A 22,247-nucleotide genomic window follows, 5' to 3' on the forward strand; every position below is an offset into this window, starting at 1 on the left:
GCACTTGAGTGGGGGAGGGGGCAAAGGGAGAGAGAAGATGAACATTAAGCAAGCTCCATGCTCAGTGCGGAGCCTGACATGGGCCTCAATCCTATGGCCCTGGGATCATGACCTGAGCTGAAATCAAGAGTCGGACACTTAACCAAATGAACCACTCAGGTGCCCCTAAAGTCTACTTTTTTCTGATTTTAATATGGCCATACCTGCTTTCTTTGATTCATATTTGCATACCGTATCTTTTTTCCATCCTTTTATTTTCGTTCTTCCTATTTCATTACATTTTAGATGTGCCCTTTATAAACAGCATAGAGTTTAAGTGTTATTTTTTTAATGTTTATTTTTGAGACAGAAAGAACATGAACAGGGGAGGGGCAGAGAGAGAGGGGGGGCAGAGGATCCAAAATAGGCTCCATGCTGACAGCAGTGAGCCCAATTCAGAGCTCAAACTCACAAACTGCACAATCATGACCCGAGCCGAAGTGAGACACTCAAACGACTGAGCCACCCAGGTGCCCCAAGTGTTCTTTTTTTTTTTTAATTTTTTAAATTTTTATTTATTTTTGAGAGAGACAGACAGAGAACAAGCAGGGAAAGTGCACAGAGAGAGACACAGAATCTGAAGGGAGCTCCAGGCTCTAAGATGACAGCACAGAGCCTGACATGGGGCTCGAACTTACAAACTGTGAGATCATGACCTGAGCTGAAGTTGGACACTTAACCGACTGAGCCACCCAGGTTTAATAATCTAGAGTGACAACTGTTATCTTTTAATTTGAATATTTAGTCCATTTATATTTAATGTTCTTATGGATTTATATCTACCACCTTACTTAATAGATGTCACCTGTATTTTTATGTTTCATTACTAGTACTATTTGTGTCTTTTCCTTTCTTAATCTCACCAGTGTCAATTTAATTAGTATTTTCAAAGAACCAGCTTCAGGATTTGGTTAATTCTCTCTATTATCTTTCATGGTTACATCAATAACCCATTACCACACTAGTGCTGCCAGCAAACAGCTACCAAACCACAGTGGCATACCACAATAAGGATGTTTTGCTGATACAACTGGGGTTATTTAGGCAGCTTTCTTGATCTTGGCTGGGTCTTCTCACATGACTTGGGGTTGGTTGCCTGTTGGCTGATCTAGGCTGGCCTTGGCTCTGCTCTATGTGCCTCTCATCCTTTCAGCGAGCTAGATTGGGCGAGTTCTTATGGTGACCACAAAGGTGCAGGAGACCAAGTGGAAACACAAAAAGCCTCTTGAGGTCTAGGCTTTGAACTAATACACATTATTTTATCTAAAGCAGATCACACAGCTGACCGCAGAATCAGAGGGAGAGGAAATTACATAGCAAGGGCCTAAATACAGGGAGGGTAGAAAACCAGCATCATCATTTCAACCCTTATTCCCACAAAAAAGAATAATGCTAATGATTTTGATCATGACCTCTTTCTCCTCTTCTGTTGTAGACACAAACTCCAATTTAGCCTGGAGGAGGCTAAAACCTATGGTCTCATCTCAAGACAATGACATGGGAAGGGTGCCTGGGTAGCTCAGTCAGTTAAGCATCCCGCTTCAGCTCAGGTCATGATCTCACGGGTCCATGAGTTTGAGCCCTGCGTCTGACTCTGTGCTGACAGCTCAGAGGCTGGAGCCTGCTTCAGATTCTGTCTCCCTCTCTCTCTGCCTCTCCCCTGCTCACAGGCTGTCTCTCTCACTCTCAAAAATGAATAAATGTTAAAAAAGTAAAAAAAAAAAAAAAAAAAAGACAATGATATGGGGATTACCAGGGAATTAAGCTCAAGTTCGTCATATTGTATGGTGTGGAGTCTGCACTGCAGTCCAGTTGGGAAAAGTTTCCTTGAAAAGTAAGAAAAAAGTCCTTTCTTTTCCTTTAATGCAGCCTGCCTAGTGTTTTTCTTTGTATCATTGTGAACTTTATCATCAGCCTCTTGCTGTTCATTCAGCCATTCAGTAAACACTGAGTACTTCCCATATAGTAGACATTAGGAACCTAGTCTATAGTCTAGTACATGGTGAGTCTAGTACTGTCTAATGGCAGGATAAATATGCAGGACAAATTAATTTACAAAAAGTGAAGTGTTTTGAAGGCTAGAAAATTGTGGTGGGACTATAGCAGAATTACACCTAAGTCATCTTGAGAGCATCAGCATAGAATTCACACACAAAAAGCTTTTGAGTCAAAACTTCAAAAACTAATTGGAGCTTTCTAGGTGAATAAGCAGAAAGATTTTCCTAGTAGAGAGAACAAAATGTACAAAATAAGGAGGTATTAGAAACCATGGCTTATTAGGGGAAAGTACAATTTCAGTGTTTCTAGAGCTTTAAGTGAGGTAGTGACAGGAGATGGAGCAGGACAGGAGATTGAGGGGAGACAAGGCTTTACATGCCTTACAAAGGAGATTAGATTGTATCTATTCACAACATACCTGAAGCTGATCCATGAGGAATTTTCAACTAGAAAGAAGCCCCATGGTCAACTTCTGGTTCACAGGAAGACTTTCCAAGGGTCACTGGAGTGTCCAGGAAAGAGATGAGGAGGGACTGAACCAGAACATTGATTATGGATGAAGCCTGGGACATATTTTGGAGAATTAATTGAATTTGATGTTTTACTGCATATGGAGAGGGAAGGTTATGGAAAAGGGAAAAATCAAGGATGACTGCAGAAACTAGGTAGATGGTGGAACCACTTTGCAATATCGGAATAGTAAGAGTGAATTAATTATTTGATGGAGATGCTGTGATTTTGATTTGGGCAAGTTGAGATTGACCTTCTAGTAAGTATTTGGATGGTCACAGTACTCCTTCAGTAACAGGTGCCCATTGAGGTACACTGAAACATTACCTCCCCAAAGATGCTCGCATTCTGATCCCTGGAACCTGTAAATATTACTTTAGTTTTGGGGAAAAGGTATTTGTAGGTGTGATTAAGGATCTCTAGATAAGGAGTTTGTTTTAGAGTATCTCAGGGGCCTGACATCCCATCACGAGTGTCCTTTTGAGAGAAAGAGACAGGGGAAGATAATACAGACAGAGAGGAAGAGGCATTGTGACCACAGAGACAGAGATTGGAGTGATGTGGTCACATGGCAAGGGATGCTGACAGCCACTATAAGCTGGAAGCAGCAGGAACAGCTTCTTCCCAAATCTCTGGAGGGAGTGTGTCCCTGCTGGCATCTTGATTTCTGCCCACGGATACTGATTTTGGACTCTATCTTCCAGAATTGTGAGAGAATACATTTCTATCATTAAGCTACCAGGTGACTGTAATTTGTCACAGCAGCCCCAGGAAAGTAATATAATTACAAAGAAGATCACAGGATCAGAGGCAAATCAAGGAAGGAAAACTGTCAAGAAATAAGGAAGTCTTTGCTCTTCAGCAAAACTCCTAGAAAGAGTTGTCTACTCATTGTTTCCATTCTCTCTCTCTCTCTCTTTTTTTTAATGTTTTTATATATTTTTGAGATAGAGAGAGACAGAGCATGAGCAGGGGAGGGGCAGAGAGAGAGGGAGACACAGAATCTGAAGCAGGCTCCAGGCTCTGAGCTGTCAGCACAGAACCTGATGCGGGGCTCAAACTCATGGACTGTGAGATCATGACCTGAGCTGAAGTCAGAGGCTCAACCGACTGAGCCACCCAGGCTCCCCATTTCCATTCTCTTTTACTGTCTCAAGGCTACTTCTTAGCCTTCGGGTCTCAGCTTAAATGTTTGGAAGGACTTCTCCAACCACTCAATCTAAAGCAGCACCTGGGGTCTCATTTTCTACATGTCATCTGTCATAACTTAATGTTTTCTCATTCACTAACTAACTTGCTTTGGCAGTGCAAGTTAGTCTTGTTCATTGCTGAAATCCCTAGAATGTTAATGTCTAACAGATGGTAGGTGTGAAATATAAATTTTTAAATGAATGAATAAATAAATGAACACTGTGTGCTTTATTCATATGCCTTCTTTAGCAGCTTTCACACAGAGAGATAAGGGTGTGTGTGCGTATGTGTGTGTGTATGTGATCGCTTGTGAGCCTTGTAGAATATGAGGGCCTACATCTTATTCATTACTCTGAGAATCTCAAAGTGCTTGCAACTCGTCGAAGTTTAGTGGAATGATTTGAACCTCTAATCTTTCCGCTTCTTAAAATTAAATGATTTAAATTCATGTGGCAGGCTTTTTTGAAACCATTTGTAATATTATAATAATAAATAAAAATGGCTATTTTGTAACACATTGGACAAATATTTTGGACATTTAATAATTTAATTGGACATTTAAAAAATCTTGATTGCATTAGTAACACATGAAACTGTCCTTCTTTGAAAAATTAAAATAATGCAATTGAAGCTGAGTTCCCATTGAACCACCTCCAAGTCTGGTTCTTCCTTTCCTCCCCAGAAATAGCCATTATAAAAAATTTAGTGTGTGTTCACCCGGACCTCTTTTTTATACTTAAAAAAAAAAACATTTATTTATTTATTTTGAGAAAGAGAGAGAGAGCTTATGAGCAGGGGAGGGGTGCAGAGAGAGAGAGAGAGAGAGAGAGAGAGAGAGAGAATCCCAAACAAACTGTGCTGTCAGTGCAGAGTCCACTGCAGGGCTCTCTCCCACCATGAGATCATGATGTGAGCCAAAATCAAGAATCAGACACTTAACCAACTGAGCCACCCAGGGGCCCCACTCTTTTATACTTTTATATGAAGTCCATATATTGATAGAAGAAACACTACCCTTTTGTGGCAGTGGTTTTTTTTATATAAATGGTGTCTTTGGGGTATGTGATATTTTGATATTTGCTTCTCCACTCTTTGAGATCTAATAATGTTGGTACACATAGGTATAAGACACTCCTTTTACCTTCGGGGTAGTATTACATCCATTGCATGGAATGTGCCATATTTGTTCTTAGATGGACACTTAAATTGTTTCTGCTCTTTTGTTATTGCAAAGGGTGCTGCAGTGAACATCCCAGCGCATGTCTCCTTGGGTCCCTTGCAAGTTTTCATAGGCTCTGTTTCTGGAGTTCTTCTTGCTGGGCTTGGAAGTATTCACATGGCCACCAAACATGGCCAAACCAGTGGTCTTTCTCCAGACCCTTTCACAGTTCTTCATACTCAGTGTCAGCCTTTTAAACTTTTGACAATCTGATAGGTGTGAAAGGAGAGATCATTGTTTTAATTTTATTTCTCTGAACAATATTGAGAATGAACACTTTTATGTGTTTATTAGTCATTTAAATTTCCTGGACATTCATTGCCTTTCCTAATGGGTTGTTTCTCCTTTCTGTAATTCAGTTATTCCATGAGGTGTGTTGCAAATATTTTCTCTATGTATCTACTTTGGGGGGAAAGAGGAGAGAGAGAGCATGTGCATGTGTACATGCGAGCAAGGGAGGAGCAAAGGGAAAAGAAGAGAATCTTAAACAAGCTCCATGTCCAGTGCAGAGCCCAATGCATGGCTTGATTTCAAAACTGTGAGATCATGATCTGAGCCAAAATCAAGAATTGAATGCTTAACTGACTGAGCCACTTAGGTACCCCTCCCTGTATCTACTTTTTAAAAAAACTTCTTTTTAGGGTACTTTTGACAGACCTTTTAGATTCTGATGTGGTCAAGTATATATGTTAACTAACTAGAATTAAAATAAAAACTTAAAATAAAAATGCCTGGCATACACACAAAAATAAATAAATAAAAAGTATTTTGCTTTTCATGACTTCCACCCTTTTGCAGAAGGATTTTTAAGGAAGAATTTCTCCACCACTGAGATCACAGATTATTCTCCTATAACTCAAACATATTTTTAAAAAAATTAAGGGGGCACCTTGGTGGCTCAGTCGGTTGAGCATCTGACTTCAGCTCAGTCATGATCTCACAGTTCGTGAGTTTGAACCCCACTGTGCAGTCCGCATAGAGCCCACTTCAGATCCTCTGTCCCCTCTCCTTAGCCCCTCCCCCACTTTTGTGTATGCGCGCGCTCTCTCTCTCTCTCAAAATAATGATAATAATAATAATAATAATAATAATAATAATAATAATAAACCTGTTAATGTATTGGAAGTGATTTTTATGTATAAAATGAAATAGGGGCTCAAATTAATTTTTTCCCATATGGTGAGCCAGTACTATTTATTATATAGTTTATTCTTTCTTCACCAATTTGAAATGCCACCTTTAACATATGTCAACATTTTATAATTGTCTGGCTCTTTTCTGAATTCCATTCAGTTCTGTTCCTACTTGAATAACACATTAACTATGGCTTTATAACATGTCTTAATATTCATTAGGAAATTTGGCCTACTTTTTGTTCTTATTTCTTAAAATTTTGTTGTTGACTGTTTCTTAAAATGTCTTAAAAACTATTTCTCCATATTTATTCTTTATTTTTCATATTTACTCTTTTAGAATCCGTTTGTTTCATTTCACTAAAAAATTTTTCTTGGGAGTTTTGGTCTATATTTTAAAAAATGTTAAAAACTACCAGATTTTTTACTGTTATTTATTCCTGCAGCCATCAAAATGTACTAGTTAGCTTTCCACGTGTACTATCACTATTGGGTAAAGAGCAGGGCAGATCCAGGTCTTGTGGGACCCAAAGTCTATACAATTTGAGAGCCCTCTTTGAGAAAACAAATGTAAAATTATGAGTGCAATAGTAGATGCTGTGCCATGGGAGGGGCCTTTACTGGGAGAGGAGGCCTGAACCTCCAGCTTTATTAGCTCCATGGGAAACCCATCCCATTTTAGCAATCTCAAGAGCAGGAACATAGAAAATGGTGCCTCTACTCTCACTAGTTTGTAATTTCTAAGCTGCATAGGTAGTGGAAGCAATAAAATAATGGTTAAATTTGCAGCCTCAGTGGTGGTGTTAGTTGTGTGTTATATAATACCAGTGCCTTGACTTTTCCCTGGGATAGTACCTCACATTTGAGAATCTCAGGACACATAATCAATATTAACTAATTAAACCTCACAAAACTCTGGAGACACAAGAACAAGAGATATTGCCTCACCTCACCCAGTTCTGAAATGCAGCCACGTCTGGGGACGGTGTGGCCACTGCTTGCTAATAAGTTGCAATACCCCACGACAGTTTAGCCAAGACAGTTAGCTGTTGTAGTTGGTAATTGTCTCATGAACGTTAGACTATAAAACACTGAAATCACTGGGATTATCAGCTCATAGCAAATCTAATCCATTCTTTAAGGTTTCTTACTTTTTGGTAATTTTGTCCTAATTATAAAAGAAATATAGGGGGGCACCTGGATGGCTCAGTTGGTTAAGCATCCGACTTCGGCTCAGGTCATGATCTCACAGTTTGTGAGTTCAAGCCCCGCATCGGGCTCTGTGCTGACAGCTCAGAGCCTGAAGCCTGCTTCAGATTCTGTGTCTCCCTTTCTGTCTGCCCCTCCCCTGCTTGTGCTCTGTCTCTGTCTCTCAAAAATAAATAAACGTTAAAAAAAAAATTTTTTTTAAGAAATATAGGCACAGCAAAGATCTGGTATGTTGTTTTTTAGGGGGGGTAGTTCTTCAAATGTAAAACAAAATAGAAAAAAGCTGTCTTTTAAAAAATAAAGTAGAACTTAAGAATAGGGAGTTATTGATATATATGTTTTTTAATTCAAAAAGTTTGCTGCTGAACAAAACAGATTGATGGTATAAGACGGAAGAGCATCTGCCTTTAGGTACTATGTTGCTGGACAGGGGGATCAGGGAAACTTCTGGGTGCTGGGAATGCTTTAGGTATTTATTTAAGTGATTGTTACATGGGAGTAGGTATTTGTAGACGTTCATGCATTTTTACCGTATGCACATTATATCTCAACTACAAAGCAAATTAACATAAAAAGCATGTGACTTGTCATCATGAGAATGCCGTATAGACTTTCTGAAAAGCTTTGCAGGGAGTAGCACATATTCAGGAGTTAGAGACTTGAGACATTCCCCACGGCATGTTTCTTCAGAAGAGGCATTCTAGGTCCTTTGCTCCTCTTTCCAGATTTTCTCTCCATGCCAAAAGAGCTACCCCTAATGCTGGGATATGATTCTCAGTCATCCTACCTTCAACATTAGGTACCTCTTTATCTATATCCTTTACACTTCCCTGGGCATCTAATTTTTCTCTTAGAATTTCATTTTGTTTCACTCAGCTACATCTTTGCCAGAAGTAAGTAAAAGGTGTGCTGTAATCTGGGGACTGGGGGTTGAGAGGTATCTGCAGGGGCCATTGCCCTGACTGGCACTGGAAGAGCAGAGTGGGAGAGGAGGGAGCAGAGAGGATAGGCTACCTCTGGCCCCACGAGGTCTGATGTGACCATTAGAAACAAGAAAACGGAGGGGCAGGCCCATGCTGGCAGCGTGGAGGGGCAGCCCTTGGGCACAACCTCCCAGGGCGTCTGTGAACAGCTGTCAGAGCTGAGAGTCTCCAGTGAAGCAGACACAGGGCAAACCAGAAAGGAGGAGGTGGGAGAACGGAGGGAGGAGGAGGGGGAAGAGAAGAAAGATCAACAAGAGAGTGGTTGAGAGAAAGGGGCAGAGAGACAGGAAGAGAAATTCGAAGGATGAGAAGGAAGATGGGCAGGAAGAAGGACAAGAATGCAGAAGGAGGAGGGAGTGAAAGGAGGGGGATAAAAGCTCTGTAGACAAAATGGGAAAGTTTTTTTCCTACTGTAATTTTTAGTGAAGGTTAAATACACAAACACTACCCTGATTATTGACTTTCCAGAACAGTTAAAACAGTACTTTCTTCCTTAGAAAGTAGAGAAGTGAAAATAGTGACCACTGTCCGACTGCATGCTATAATATTTTCAAACAAACAGAAAGCAGCCCTTATGCTAATTTTCAGCGCCCATGTTTCCAAATCATTTCAAAGCCTGCTTCCCAGAAAGTTGCTAATCAATTGTTTGTAAACTTGAAAGGGGGTTCCCATGAAAAGACCAGTGGTTCAGGAACCTCGAGGGTGAGGGCCCCCTGTGGGCAAGGCCAGGCCTACAGGGCCAGGCCTATCGCTGCCATCACTTTGCTCCTACAGCTCCTATAGGGGCAGGTATCATTTTATCTCCATCACATGCATAAGGGCACTGTGAGGTCAGAATTGGGGTGGGCTATGCTTCCCACCTCATGGTACTTCCCTCTGCACTGCAGTTCTTCAGATGTGCTGCATTTTAGAAACACATTAATTACCATGCTGTCTTCAACGTCCTGTAACTGTGCAGATATTTATTGTCTATTTTCTGTCCTCATGCCACTCTTTCTCTCAAAGATGCTAAGCTCAGTAGTAGCAGCCACAGTTTCCTGAAAATAGCAGAGGAGCCACAGGAACAAGTCATTCCAGAGACCATGGAAAGCATTCAGGTAATGGAGGTCATTCACCCACGCCTGGGGCCCCGAGGTGGGCCTAGGAGCTGTCTGTGTTGTGGGGTCAGGGGCGTTCTTGGTGCTAGGCTCATCATCAAGAAGTTGTGATCTGATGTGGAAAAGGTCTCACTATCACTAAGACCAGGGAGACAGCAGGCAGGAGGAAATACTGGGTGTGTGTTTATAACAGACAAATCAGAGCCTCACTGCTAGCTTTAAGAATACAGGTCAGAATGGAGTTTCATCCTTGCTCTTCCTCCCTTCTCACCCATTCCCTAACTTCAGGAGGCTGAGGCAGATGAAGCTGCTCATTTAAAGCCAGGTAGAAAATCCAGACATACTGAAGAGACTTATACACTGCCCACACAGTCAGATGAGGCCCTGTTTTCTTTCCTGGAAGCTATAGAGATGCCCAACACAGCTTCCTGGAGAGCCACTGGCTCCACTTGTCTTTGGCCTCAGCAGGAGCCCCACCACCACCTGCACCCTACTGCTGCCAGAGTTCTGCATGTGCTGCTGCCACCCTAACCTAAAGAAGGAGTTAGACCCACACCAAAGGAGGCCAGTCAGCCACGTAATAGATTACATAGGAAATGGCGGACAAGCCAACAGATCCAGCCATTGGCTGGATTTATACTGGATTTTATATATATATATATATATATATATATATATATATATATATATACATATATATATATATACACACACACACACACACACACACACTACACATATAATTATTATATATTCTATTTATTATAATTATAGTAATACAAAGCAATATATTAATATCAATTAATATTAATTAATATATAATAATTATATATTATAAATATACAATTATATTTATCATAATTATATATATTATATATTTATTATATATTTATATGTAATATATATTATATATTTATATATTACTGGATTATATTTATACTGGATTATACTACTGTGGTATAAATGGCCAAATTTATTGGGCTCTGGGTCCTCACATACTCCTGCAGGACCTCAGGGCATGTCTCTTGTGTCCTTAGGAATAAGGCCTCACCTAGTGGGTGGGACAGGAAAATGGTCTCCCTTTTAAACAGGCTAATGTTGCTGGCCTAGTCCTACATCAGCACTGTGTATGGCCAGAATCCCAAGGCGTGTTTCCCTACACACTCCTTCAGCTTCTGGTCTGCCTGACTTCTCCGTCCAGCTGGGCCCAGAACCCCTCCTGAGCCCAGGATGGGGGGCAGGTGCTAAGCCATTGTTTCTGGACTTCAGCCTCCAACTCTCTTTTTTTTTTCTCCTTTTCAGCCTTGGGTGAAACAGTATTCCCCCTTGCCCATCAACTCGTGCAAAGAAAACCTTGGGAACAGGAGGACGGAGGGAGGACTTTTATCTTAGCACTAGGCCACCTGGCTTGTCCTCCCAGATTTCCACATTGTCTCTGCGGAAAATGCATTCTTATGCCTCAGACCACAAAAGGACCCAACCTGTAGCTGGTTGGCTGTTATATTTCAAGTGCTGGTTTATTTTCTGAATGGAGGTTGGGCATGCACAATGGTCAGGCACTCTGCTATGTCTGAGTGTACTCAGTGGGGGAGATGAAAGCCCTAATTCACTATGTGGGAAGGAGGATGGGAAGCATCCCAGAGGAGGGGAATGAGGGACACCTGAACCTTTTTAAAGAAGGTTGTATGACATGGATTAAGTTGAGGGAAATGAAGCTGATGAATAGAATTAATAATAAAAAAAGAAAAAGAAACTTAGTACAAAGAACTTTTAATTTTGGCAAAAATGGAGTAACAGAGACCAGATTTATTCTCCTATCGAAACAACCAAAAAGTGGCCAAAATGTATGAAATAACAGTTCTTAAGACACTGCTTATCAGGTAACCAAGGAAAGTGATGCCTGAGAGATGGAAAATAAGGCAGGTGAGCTCTCCGATTGCCCCAGCCTCCTGTCTTGGGAGACTTTGAGGCCACGGCACAGGGCAGAAGAACCCAGTGGGAACTTGATGGACTCTCTGAGTTGAGGAGGCAGATCTGTAAATCCATGGAGACTGAAGCCACTAAGGTTTGCAGGACAGAGTACCAGAGAGGAGAGAGCTGCGCAGAGACATTAGACAACCAGCAGAGGGTCACCCCTGTGTATTCAGTTGAGGACTGATCAGCACAGTCATGTAAGGAAATAGTGAAGGTCAGGATGAGGATAGAACCTCCCCAAAGGAGTAGAGTTCACAGTGCCAGTGCTCATCCAAAGCTGGAGCTAGTGCCTGTTCCCATCAGCTAGACTGGAGAACCTTAGGACCCACAAGGCACTGGAGAGTGCACAGAAGAGTCTTGCCTGCATCCGTAGTAGGGAATAATTAGTTCTAGACAGAGCACTGCTCCAGTCATGTCTAACCTATCTTTAGAGCAAGAATTGAAAGCATCAAACTGCTCCCAAGTGACTGAATCCCAGAGCAAAGTTCAAGAATAGGTGTAGGAGTACAAAATTATCTAACACCCAACTATTCTAAGTGACTGTGTTTGGAATCCAACAAAAAATTAGCAGGCACTCAAAAAACTGGGAATATATGATGCGTAAGGTGGAGATAACTCATCCAATTGAAATTAACCCAGATATGAAGCAGATGTTAGAATTAGTGGACAAGAACATTAAAGCAGTTATTCTAACTATCTAAGTTTCAAAGATCATCGAGAGACATAGAAGATATAAAAAACACCCCAAATAAAACCTCTAGACATAAAAACTACAATTCATGAGATGAAAAATACACTGGATTAACCATAGATTAAACATCGCAGAAAAAAAAGCTTACTAAACTTGAGATAGAAATGAGAATTAAAAAATAAAAAAGATTATTGTATCAGTGAGCTTTGGGTTAATAAGTAGCTAATATGTGTGCAATCAGAGTCCATAAAGAAGAAAGAGAGCAGTTGGAACAGAAAAAAATATTTGAAGAAATGAGGACTAAACACATTCTAGATTCTATGAAAACAGTAAACCCATAGACACAAGCTCAGTAAACAGCAGGCACAAGAAATACTAAGACAACTAGACCAAAACTCATCATAATCAGATCATGGAAAACCAGTGAAAAAGAGAAAATCTTGGGGCGCCTGGGTGGCTCAGTCGGTTGAGCGTCCGACTTCAGCTCAGGTCACGATCTCGCGGTCTGTGAGTTCGAGCCCCGCGTCAGGCTCTGGGCTGATGGCTCAGAGCCTGGAGCCTGCTTCCAATTCTGTGTCTCCCTCTCTCTCTGCCCCTCCCCCGTTCATGCTCTGTCTCTCTCTGTCTCAAGAATAAATAAACGTTAAAAAAAAAATTAAAAAAAAAAAGAAAAAGAGAAAATCTTAAAAGCAAGCAGAATGGGGGGTGGGGAGACAAGTTGGGAAAAGAGGAACCAAAATAATGATTGCAGCAGATTTCTTATTGGAAACAGTGCAAGCAGGAAGACCATGCATTGCATCTTTAAAGAACTGGCAGAAAATAAACTTTCAACCTAGAATTATATGTCTATGAGTATCTTTCAAAAATAAAGGTAAAATAAAGATTTTCATCTACACACAAAAAGTGGAAAAATTCATTAACAGCAGACGCATACTACAAGAAATGTTGAAGTCCTTCAGACAGAAGAAAAATGATACCAGATGGAACTCTGGATCTACACAGAGGAATGGCTAGCCCTGGAAATCATAACGTAAATGTGTAAGATTTTGTTCTTCTTACTTGTATCTCTTTAAAAGATAATTGATTATTTAAAAAAAATAAAAACAACACAGTGTGGAGCTTATATAGAAAATGTAAAAAATGAAATGTATGGCAAGACTAATACAAAGACCAAGAGGGGAGAAATGTAAATATATTATTTGAAGGCTTTTCTACCATACCTGAAGTGGTACAATATCACCTAAAGGTAGATGTAATAAGCTAAAGATGTATACCATAAACTCGAAAAAAATATTGACGTTACAAATCAAAATCAGAGAGTTATACTTAATAAGCCTACTGAAGAGAGAAAGTGGATTCATAAAAATATACAACTGGGGCACCTGGCTGACCCAGTTGGTAGTGCATGTGACTCTTGATTGCAGGGTTGTGAGTTTGAGCCCCATGTTGGATGTAGAGATTACTTAAAAATAAAATCCTTAAAAAGATATATACAACTAATACAAAGAAGGCAAAAATATGGAAAAAGGACACCTAGTAAACAAATAGCAAGTTGGCAGACTTAAACCTAACCATATTGATAACTACATTAAATATAGTGTACATTGACTATCCCAAAGATCATATAAGGCAGAAATAGATTAGATGAAAAAGGAAGACTGGGTTATATGCAGACTACAAAAATACAAACTACAAATACAAAGATACAATAGGTTGAATACAAAGATACAAATAGGTTTAAATTTAAAAGATACAAAAAGACACAGCATGCTAACACTAATTGCAAGACAGCTAGTAGCTTTATTCACTTCAGACAAGGTGGATTTCAGAACAGGGAATATTACCAGAAATAACAAAGGTCAAAAGGACATAATAATCCTAAATATTTATGCATCTAATAGAATTTCAGAACACATGAAACAAAAATTGATAGAACTGCAAATGCAAATGAGTAAATGACCATATTTGAAGATTTCAGTATCCTTCCCTTAGTAATTGATGGAACAAGTAGAAAATCAAGAAGAATATAGATCCTAAGAACACCATCAACAAATTTGACCTAATTGACACTTAAGAACACTCTATCCCCAAAACAGTAGAATACACATTCTTCTCATGTGCACATGGAACATTTACCAAGATAGACTGTATTTTGGGCCACAAAATAAATCTCAATAAATGTAAAAGGATTTAAGTCATCTAAAGTATGTTTTCTGACAACAGAAGACATTACAAGAAGGCAAAACTCCAGATTAATAGCTCTAATGAACATCAATGGAAAAATCCTAATAAAAATTTTCGTGATTTGAATCAATATATAAAAAGATAGTATATCATGACCAAGTAGACTTTATTCTGGGAATGCAAAGTTGGTTTCACAGAAAAAATCAGTCCATGTAACTCACCCTATAAACAAGCTAAAAAAGATAACCTATATGATTCTCTCAAAAATACAGGGAAGGCGTTTGAAAATTCAACATTGAAACTCTCAGAAAATGAGGAATCAGAAAGAATTTCAATTCCCTAGACTTTATTTTTGAAAAACCTGTATGCTAACATCACACTTAATGGTAGAAGACTGAATTTTTTTTACACCATGGCCAGGAACAATGGTCTGCTCCCACCACTTCTATTCAAAATTATACTGGAAGCTCAAGCCAGTGTAAAAAGATAACAAATAAAAGGCATCCAGATTGGAAAAGGAGAATTAAAACTGTTCTTTATTTGCCAATAACATAATCATCTAGAATCTACAAAACAGCTACTAGAACTAGTAAATAATTTAGCAAGTTGCATTTAAAATTAATATGCAAAGTTCAATTTTATTTCTATATAATAGTAATTGACAATCAGAAATGGAAATAAATGCCATTTACAACAGTACAAATATACAAAATACTAAGAGATAAATCTGACAAGAGATGTTCAAAACCCGTACACCAAAAACTACAAAACAGTTCTGAGAGAAATAGGACCTAAATAAATGGAGAGATGCCCCACGTTCCTGGTTTTGAAGACTTGATGTTGTCAAGATGTCAACTCTTCCCAAATTGACCAATGCATTCCCAGTCAAAATTTCAGAAATTTTACAGAAATTGAAAAATTGATAAATGGAAAGGACCTAGAATAGCCAGAACAACTTTGGAGAAGAACAGTTGTTGGATGAATACTACAGATGTCAAGATTTACTGCATAGTTCTTGTAGTTAAGCCAGTGTGATGACGATGCCAAGGACAACAAGTAGATTAATGGGACAGAATAGAAGATCCAGAAATAGACTCAGCCTATAATCTGTAGTGACCAAAAGCAGATCATTGTTTGCCTATGGTTGGCCAAATAGCACAGGGTGGGTGGGAGGGGCATCTAGAAACAGGGAAGCTTTTGAGAGTGCTGTACATGTTCATTGTTTTTGTGGTGATATTTTTATGGATGCATATATAGGTTACAACTTTTCAAAAGTTATTGTCAATAAAGCATTTGAAAAAAACAGTGCAGCTTTCAAGGTACACAGAAGAATAAGAAAAACGAAGTAATAACTACCGTCTACAGAGAATTCGGAGGAGCCAGCACTGAGCTGGCACCTATCTCCCTGTTCTTATTTTATCCTCATAACAACCCTGTGAGGTAGGCACTGCTCTTAGCCCCTTTTTACGGATGAGGCCTCAGAGGCTCCACGACTTTCCCAAGCTAGTAAGCCATGGATCCAGGATCTGAACCGAGGCAGCTGGTCCCAGAGCTTGGGTGCTGAACCACTGGAGGTGTTGATTAAATGTCTTGCCTTTGTCACCTGCAGAAGGAAGTCATAGAAGAAGCCCCAGCTGAGGAGATGTCATCAACAGTCCGAAGCGGAAATGCTAGTGAACTGGAGGTAGGGCTTGCCCAGGGCCTTGCGCGCCTGCTGCTTGGCTCCCCGCAAGGTTCGCTGCTCTCTGCTGAGTGTTGGTGTGCCCGTTCCTCCTCCAGGCCTCCCTGCCTCTCTCTACCAGTTCATATCTGCCACCTTCTTTAACACCTGCTCCACAAAGCCTTCCTCAATGAGGCCTTCCTCCAGGGTGATGAATCCTTTATATCCCATGTACAGCTTGGTCCTAGAAACTATACTCTCTATATTAATTATTGGCAACAATTTCAGTAAATACAGTTTTTCCTCTTCTTCCCATTGTCCAGCAAGAAAGCATTTTGGAGGGGCAACACATTTGTAAGAGTTTTCTCTAACTCTATGTGTCACCTGCCCACACACATGCTCATCCACACACCTGTATGTATTTTGTATTGTTGATATATGTATATGTGTATATATATATGTATATGTATATATACATACGTGTATATATACGTATATATACACGTATGTATATATGTGTGTATATATACGTATACACATACACGTATACGTATATATACACATATATATACACATATACGTATATATACGTATATACGTATACGTATACACATACACATACACGTATATATACACACATATATATATATACACATATACATATGTGTATATATATATATATATGTGTGTATATATATATGGTTCCAGGTTCCAGGAACTGCTCCCACCTGTTACTGATTCAGGCCAAAGGGTGGTAGCATCTTCCGCCAGCTGCCATCCCTGGGACACTTCCTCATCCTTTGTTGGTTTCCCTTCACCCTGCCCACACCTTCACCCATTGTCCTTTGTTAAACCTCCTGTGTCTGCTCCATTGGAGTGAACCCTCTGTTTCCTACTAGAAACCTAAGGATTCACATAGTTTGGCAGGGCTCTGTGGACCCTGCTTGGGATTTTGAATTTTTCCTAAGGAGCAGAGGAAGGCTTTGAAAGTTTTAAGTGGGAGAGTGCCATAAAATCAGATACGCTTCATTTTCCAGTGCTGAGCATAGTTGTGAGCTTTCAGTGGATTCCCTGGCATGTCTTATGGACTCATGAGTCAACCTGAGAAGTCTGGAGAGCCCTTGAAGAGGGGACAGGAAGTTGAGTCATCTCCATAGAGGTCCTGGGACACATTAACACTAATCTCAGACAGGGGAATTCTGAGAGACCACCAGCTTTTGATACCCCTTTCTCCTCCAGATTCTGAGCAATTAGGAAGTCTACACAGAAGTCAGCTGGGGATTAAAGTACCATTTTATAATGGCTAAAGCTGAACTGGAGAACAAAGCTTGGACCTGTAACAAGTGGATTTCCTATTTCCCCCTCTTGAATTCAGTGTACACAGCCAGCTGGAGGCAGACTTCACCCTTGGATCAGTGTCTGCCCTCCTGGGCAAGTGTGGAAGACTGGAGAAAGCAGGTCAGGAGCATGATGTACTGTTAGGAAGAGAGTGCACCAGGCAGGCACAGGTCCATTTTCTGAATCTCACTTTAGCGTATGCTGTGGGATCCCACCCATATCCTTCCGGCTCTGCTCATTCCTCAGCACCCAAGGATGAGGACTTCAGGTACCTGGTCATTCTCCAGTGCTGTGCCTGCAGGCAGGTCAGAATCCTTGGGGAGCAGCCATCAGACAATGACTGAAGGCAGTTGGAGAATCAGCACCCCAGTTTCTTTGCCTTTTAGGTGGGACAGCTCTGAGGTGTGTTCTCCCGAGTCTCCCAGGGATCTCAGTGGGATGGAGTGGGACACTCTCTATTGGTGTCTTTCCCTTCCTTGCCTCACTTCCCTACTCCTCTTGCAAAATTTCCTGGCATCACTTCCCAAATAAACTTAGCTCAGAGTTTGCTTCTGGAGAAACCCACACCATAGCACTGACTCCTCAGGCCCCAGGGAGGAAAGAGTGAGGCATACAACAGGGGGTGAGGCATGCTCTATTTCCAGGAGGGCAGCTATTCCTGCAGGGATCCAAACAAGCATGTGCAGGAGGGGACAGGATGGTCCCACTGCGTTAGACATACCGGAACCTCAGAAGGCATCTGGGTCAACAAGGTAGATTGATGTCTCATGTTTATCTCCTCTCCCTTCTGGAAAAAGACACGGAAATGACTGTAAAGCAATAAGAAGACTGCAAATCCACAAAGACAACAAGAGTAGGAGAGGAGATATTGGAAGGTGAGCCCTTTCAAAATGTTTAGAATGAAGAAAATCGATGGAGGAGTTTACACTGGCTTAGCACAGCAGAGAAGGGAGAAAGTCCAGCACCACTGTGAGTGGAGGGACTGGCAGAAAGCGAGTCCCTTCTCCTCCTGTGTCCACAAAAGTCCCAGGGCCTGGGCCTTCTGGAAGGCAGAGCGAGGACCAGGCTGAAACAAGGGGTCTGACAGTCTCCTATGTAGTGTTGGGGACACTAAAGTCCTTGCAGACAGCACTTGGCTCATCAACCGAATTCAAGTGAAGCAACTAGATGACTGTTCTCTGGACAGATGAAACAGAAACAGCTCCCAATTTAGGTTCAGCCCACACCGTGTGAGACTGTGTAATGGGGAAAGACAAAATAGATGAGTAAGTGGAACTCTCCATCAAATGGAGAAACCCCTGCCCTCTCCTCCCACCATCTTCTCCAAATACTGGAAGCCAGGTCTTTGTATTAGTTTTTTTTTTATCACTATTGTAACAAATTACCACAAACTTAGTGTCTTAAAACAACATAAATTTATTATTTTACAGTTCTGGAGGTCAGAAACCCCAAACTGGTCTTACTGTGCTAAGATCCAGGTTCAGGCAGGACTCTGTTCCTTCTGGAGGCTCTGGGAAAGAAACCATTCCCGTGCCTTTTCCAGCTTCTGGAAGCCATTTGCATTCCTTGGCATGTGGCGCCTTCCTCCATCTTCAAAGCTGGTAGCGTAGCATCTTTCAGTCTCTGACTCTGACTCTCCGGCCTCTATTTTATGAGGACCCTTCTGATTATATTGGGCCTACCCAGATAATCCAAGAATCTCCTTGCTCAAAATCCTTCACTCAGTGACCTCTGCACAGTTTCTTTTGCCCTGTAAAGTAACATTCTCAGGCTCTGGGGGTTGGGCCATGCACATTTGGGGAGCCACTCTTCTGCCTATCACAGTTTCTCATGCAAGAGATTGGAGAACTTAATTCCTCCCCAAACCTGACAGCCCCAAGGAAAAGGCCTCCAGGTAATGTTCCTGGAGGTGGCTACCCCATAAAACGCCAGGTCTGTGTCTGATCACCCCATGAAGTGCCCCAGTTAGCCAATGGCTGTTGAGTTTTGCTACCTACATAGCACTGTTTATTTTATGGAGCTAGAAATATACTCCAGTGATAAAAAGGCATGAACATGAACAAAGAAGGGATTGAAAAGACCAGAACTTAGGAAACAAGAGCTGGAAAACAAGAAGGCAGGTGGGGCAGCAGACAGATAGAACAAGGCTCAATCGGGGTGGCGGGTAGGGGGGCGGGGGAGAAGAAATGAAGTTATAGATTATTTCAAATGCCTGGTTGTTTAGAAAATAATTCTGACAAACACTTAGCAAATCTGATAAAGTGTGTGAAAAAAATAGAAAACTAAGTGAATTAAAGCAAAGTACACAAATAACAAGTCCTGTTATACATCTTTGCTCAAAAGCAACCATGATATCTACATAATCATAACAATGTAAGTACTTACTGATTGAGCCCTGAATTGTGCTCTAATTATACTGAGACACAAGGAGATAGGATATGGGGAAGAGGGTAGCGCAAGGTTACATCTACCTACCACATCAGTGTCCAGTAGGGAGTTTCAAAAATTAAGGAATTAAGAAAGTGCATTTAACACACATTCAGAAACATGGGGGTAAATGCCAAAGAAATGAGAAAGTTGAAAGGGCTACCCAATGGGAAGAGCAATGGGAAGGACAGGGGACTCCTGATTTTCATTATAGGTTTTTAGTGCTGATATTATGTTAATGTTTAATGTATTACTTTGATTTAAAAGAACTCCAAGAAGGCTCTCAGAATGAATCATTTTCCTCTAACTGAACTATAACATCTTCTTGGGTGCCCCTAAAACAAGGCTGGAAGGTCCAATGCTAACTTTCTGGGTGGGTCCCAGCAAGGGGCTGGGCTCCACCTCATCATGAAACCACCCAAAGAGTCCGCAGATCCAAAGTTCCTGTAGCACAAAATCACAGTGAAAACACTTTGGTGGACAGAGGTATTTTGCTTGTGGAATTAATATATATATATTACTACCACACTCTAACTTCTAGCCAGTGTTGTAGTTAAAATACAGATCCTATATGAAAGACCAATGGAAACCATTCGTTTTCTGATCTTCATATGAGGACTTCTTTCAATCCCTTTATAAATCTTGAACATCTCATTGAGAACATCTCCTTAAAACTAGGCCTGGCTTGGGGCGCCTGGGTGGCACAGTCGGTTAAAGCGTCCGACTTCAGCCAGGTCACGATCTCGTGGTCCGGGAGTTCGAGCCCCGCGTCAGGCTCTGGGCTGATGGCTCAGAGCCTGGAGCCTGTTTCCGATTCTGTGTCTCCCTCTCTCTCTGCGCCTCCCCCGTTCATGCTCTGTCTCTCTCTGTCCCAAAAATAAATAAACGTTGAAAAACAAACAAACAAACAAACAAACAAACTAGGCCTGGCTCAGGATGATTCGATTCAGGTGAGATTGTCACATTTGTTCTAGGGAGATGGTATAATGTAGAGATGATGCAACCACTAGCCCATTAAATTGCAGAAAATGAATAGGATTCCTACTTGGTTCCTCCTGTCTCCTTGCTCTAGGACACAGAAAAATTCAGTCAGCAGTCCAGTGTGGGTGACACAGATTACTGCATCAGCAGTTTGAGCTTGGGATCCCTTTCGCTGCCTGAGGAGAGCAGCTCCTTCCGCCCCATCTACAAGGGAGCCTCAGATGCTTTTTGTATTCAGCTCTTTTGTATTGAGGAGAAGTATGAAGCAAGGCAAGTACCAATCCCAGGTTGTCTATTATGGTAAGACTTCTTACAGCATTGGTGGCCTCACGTTTTACTCTTGTGGAGCCCATCATCTCCAAACCTGGCCTCACATTCTAATTTCCTGGGGATTTTTTTGTTTGCTTGTTTTTTGTTTGTTTTTTTAAGCACAGGTTTCTGGGCCCTATTTCCAGAGATTTCAGTCCCTAAAATTTGGGTAAGGGCTACAGAACTGGGCCAAATCTACAGTGCAGATTTTGGCTCACCTGTGTAAGAGGAAAATCTTCATTTATGTAACTGTATGCTACCCTCCATTCTCTAATGTTTGCATTTTGAAGGGGGCTTTAGATTTAGGTTGCTGCTTGTCTGGTGTCTTTTGGTTGCACATAACAGAAAATCCAACCCAAACTGGATTTTTAAAAAATGGGATAATTGCCTTATATAACAAAGGATAAGTCCAGTGGTAGGATTCATTTTTCAATGTGGCTTGATCCCAGATAACCCTGTCACATACGAAGTTTCTCTCTCTACCTCCCAACTTGTTCCCTGCTGCTGTTCCCCATTCTCAGAGGACTGTCCCTACCTGGGGCCAAAAGAATGGACAGTGGGCTCAGGCTATGTGCCCGAAGCTAGTGAGGAGGACATTTTGGTTTGAGCCTGGCTTCCTAGCGACAGCCCCATCGGGCCTGATCGGACTGTGTGCTCATTCAAGCTGATGGATGGGGCCAGGCCAGGATATGATGGTAGCTTACTCCCTGGCCTCATGCTCCCCACCCCAAATTTGGGGCTGGAGCCTTACCCAAATGTAATCTGAGAGGGGGGTTAGTGAACAACAATCCAGGGCAGCTGCTAGGAGGAGGAGGCATGGTGGCAAAGTCGGGGTACCCACCAGACCACTTAGCCACCCGACTTCCTGTCCCCATGTGTTCAGTGCTTGCTGCCACCTGTAGTCTGGAAGTAGACCTCTGTCCTTGGTGCTAGATTCCACATCTTTAGAATCCCCACCTACTCCACCATTTTATCCACAGAACAATCTTGAAGAGGAAAAGATTGGCCCATTCTTATAGACTGGAAAGTTCTGGAGTATCCTTTAGATGACCAAGAGTGTTGCTGGACATTTCCTTTTTAGAAGATGTATTGAAACACATTCCCAGTCTCCCAGCCTCACTTAGAACCATGTTTTACTTGTACTTTTTTTCCTCTTAAGTTTTCAATTTCTTTGGAAATCTTGGGAGTTGAAAGGGGAAATCTTTTTTTTTTATATTGAAAACATCTAAAAAGCCTATAAACCCTTCTAGAGTTGTGTATATTTATTTTTCCCTGTGCATTCAGATATGAGTGTGCTTAAATGA

The 22,247-nt window shown here is 41.2% G+C and overlaps 1 protein-coding gene across 9 annotated transcripts in view; it reads left to right on the top strand.

Annotated features, from left to right (window-relative positions):
- The window catches only part of CFAP61 (cilia and flagella associated protein 61), a 285,236-nt gene that overhangs the window by 74,000 nt on the left and 188,989 nt on the right, over positions 1-22,247 (top strand). For 8 of the 9 annotated variants that reach the window (XM_019826885.3, XM_019826881.3, XM_011280983.4 and 5 more), the window contains 3 exons: positions 9,288-9,379; positions 15,838-15,912; positions 20,726-20,904. In XM_019826885.3, the coding sequence (XP_019682444.3) occupies positions 9,288-9,379; positions 15,838-15,912; positions 20,726-20,904 (346 nt within the window). The remainder of the gene's footprint in view (positions 1-9,287; positions 9,380-15,837; positions 15,913-20,725; positions 20,905-22,247) is intronic. The other variant, XM_019826883.3, reaches the window with a different exon arrangement.

The sequence above is a fragment of the Felis catus genome, chromosome A3 (assembly GCF_018350175.1).
Source record: "Felis catus isolate Fca126 chromosome A3, F.catus_Fca126_mat1.0, whole genome shotgun sequence".
Classification (NCBI taxonomy): Eukaryota; Metazoa; Chordata; class Mammalia; order Carnivora; family Felidae; genus Felis; species Felis catus.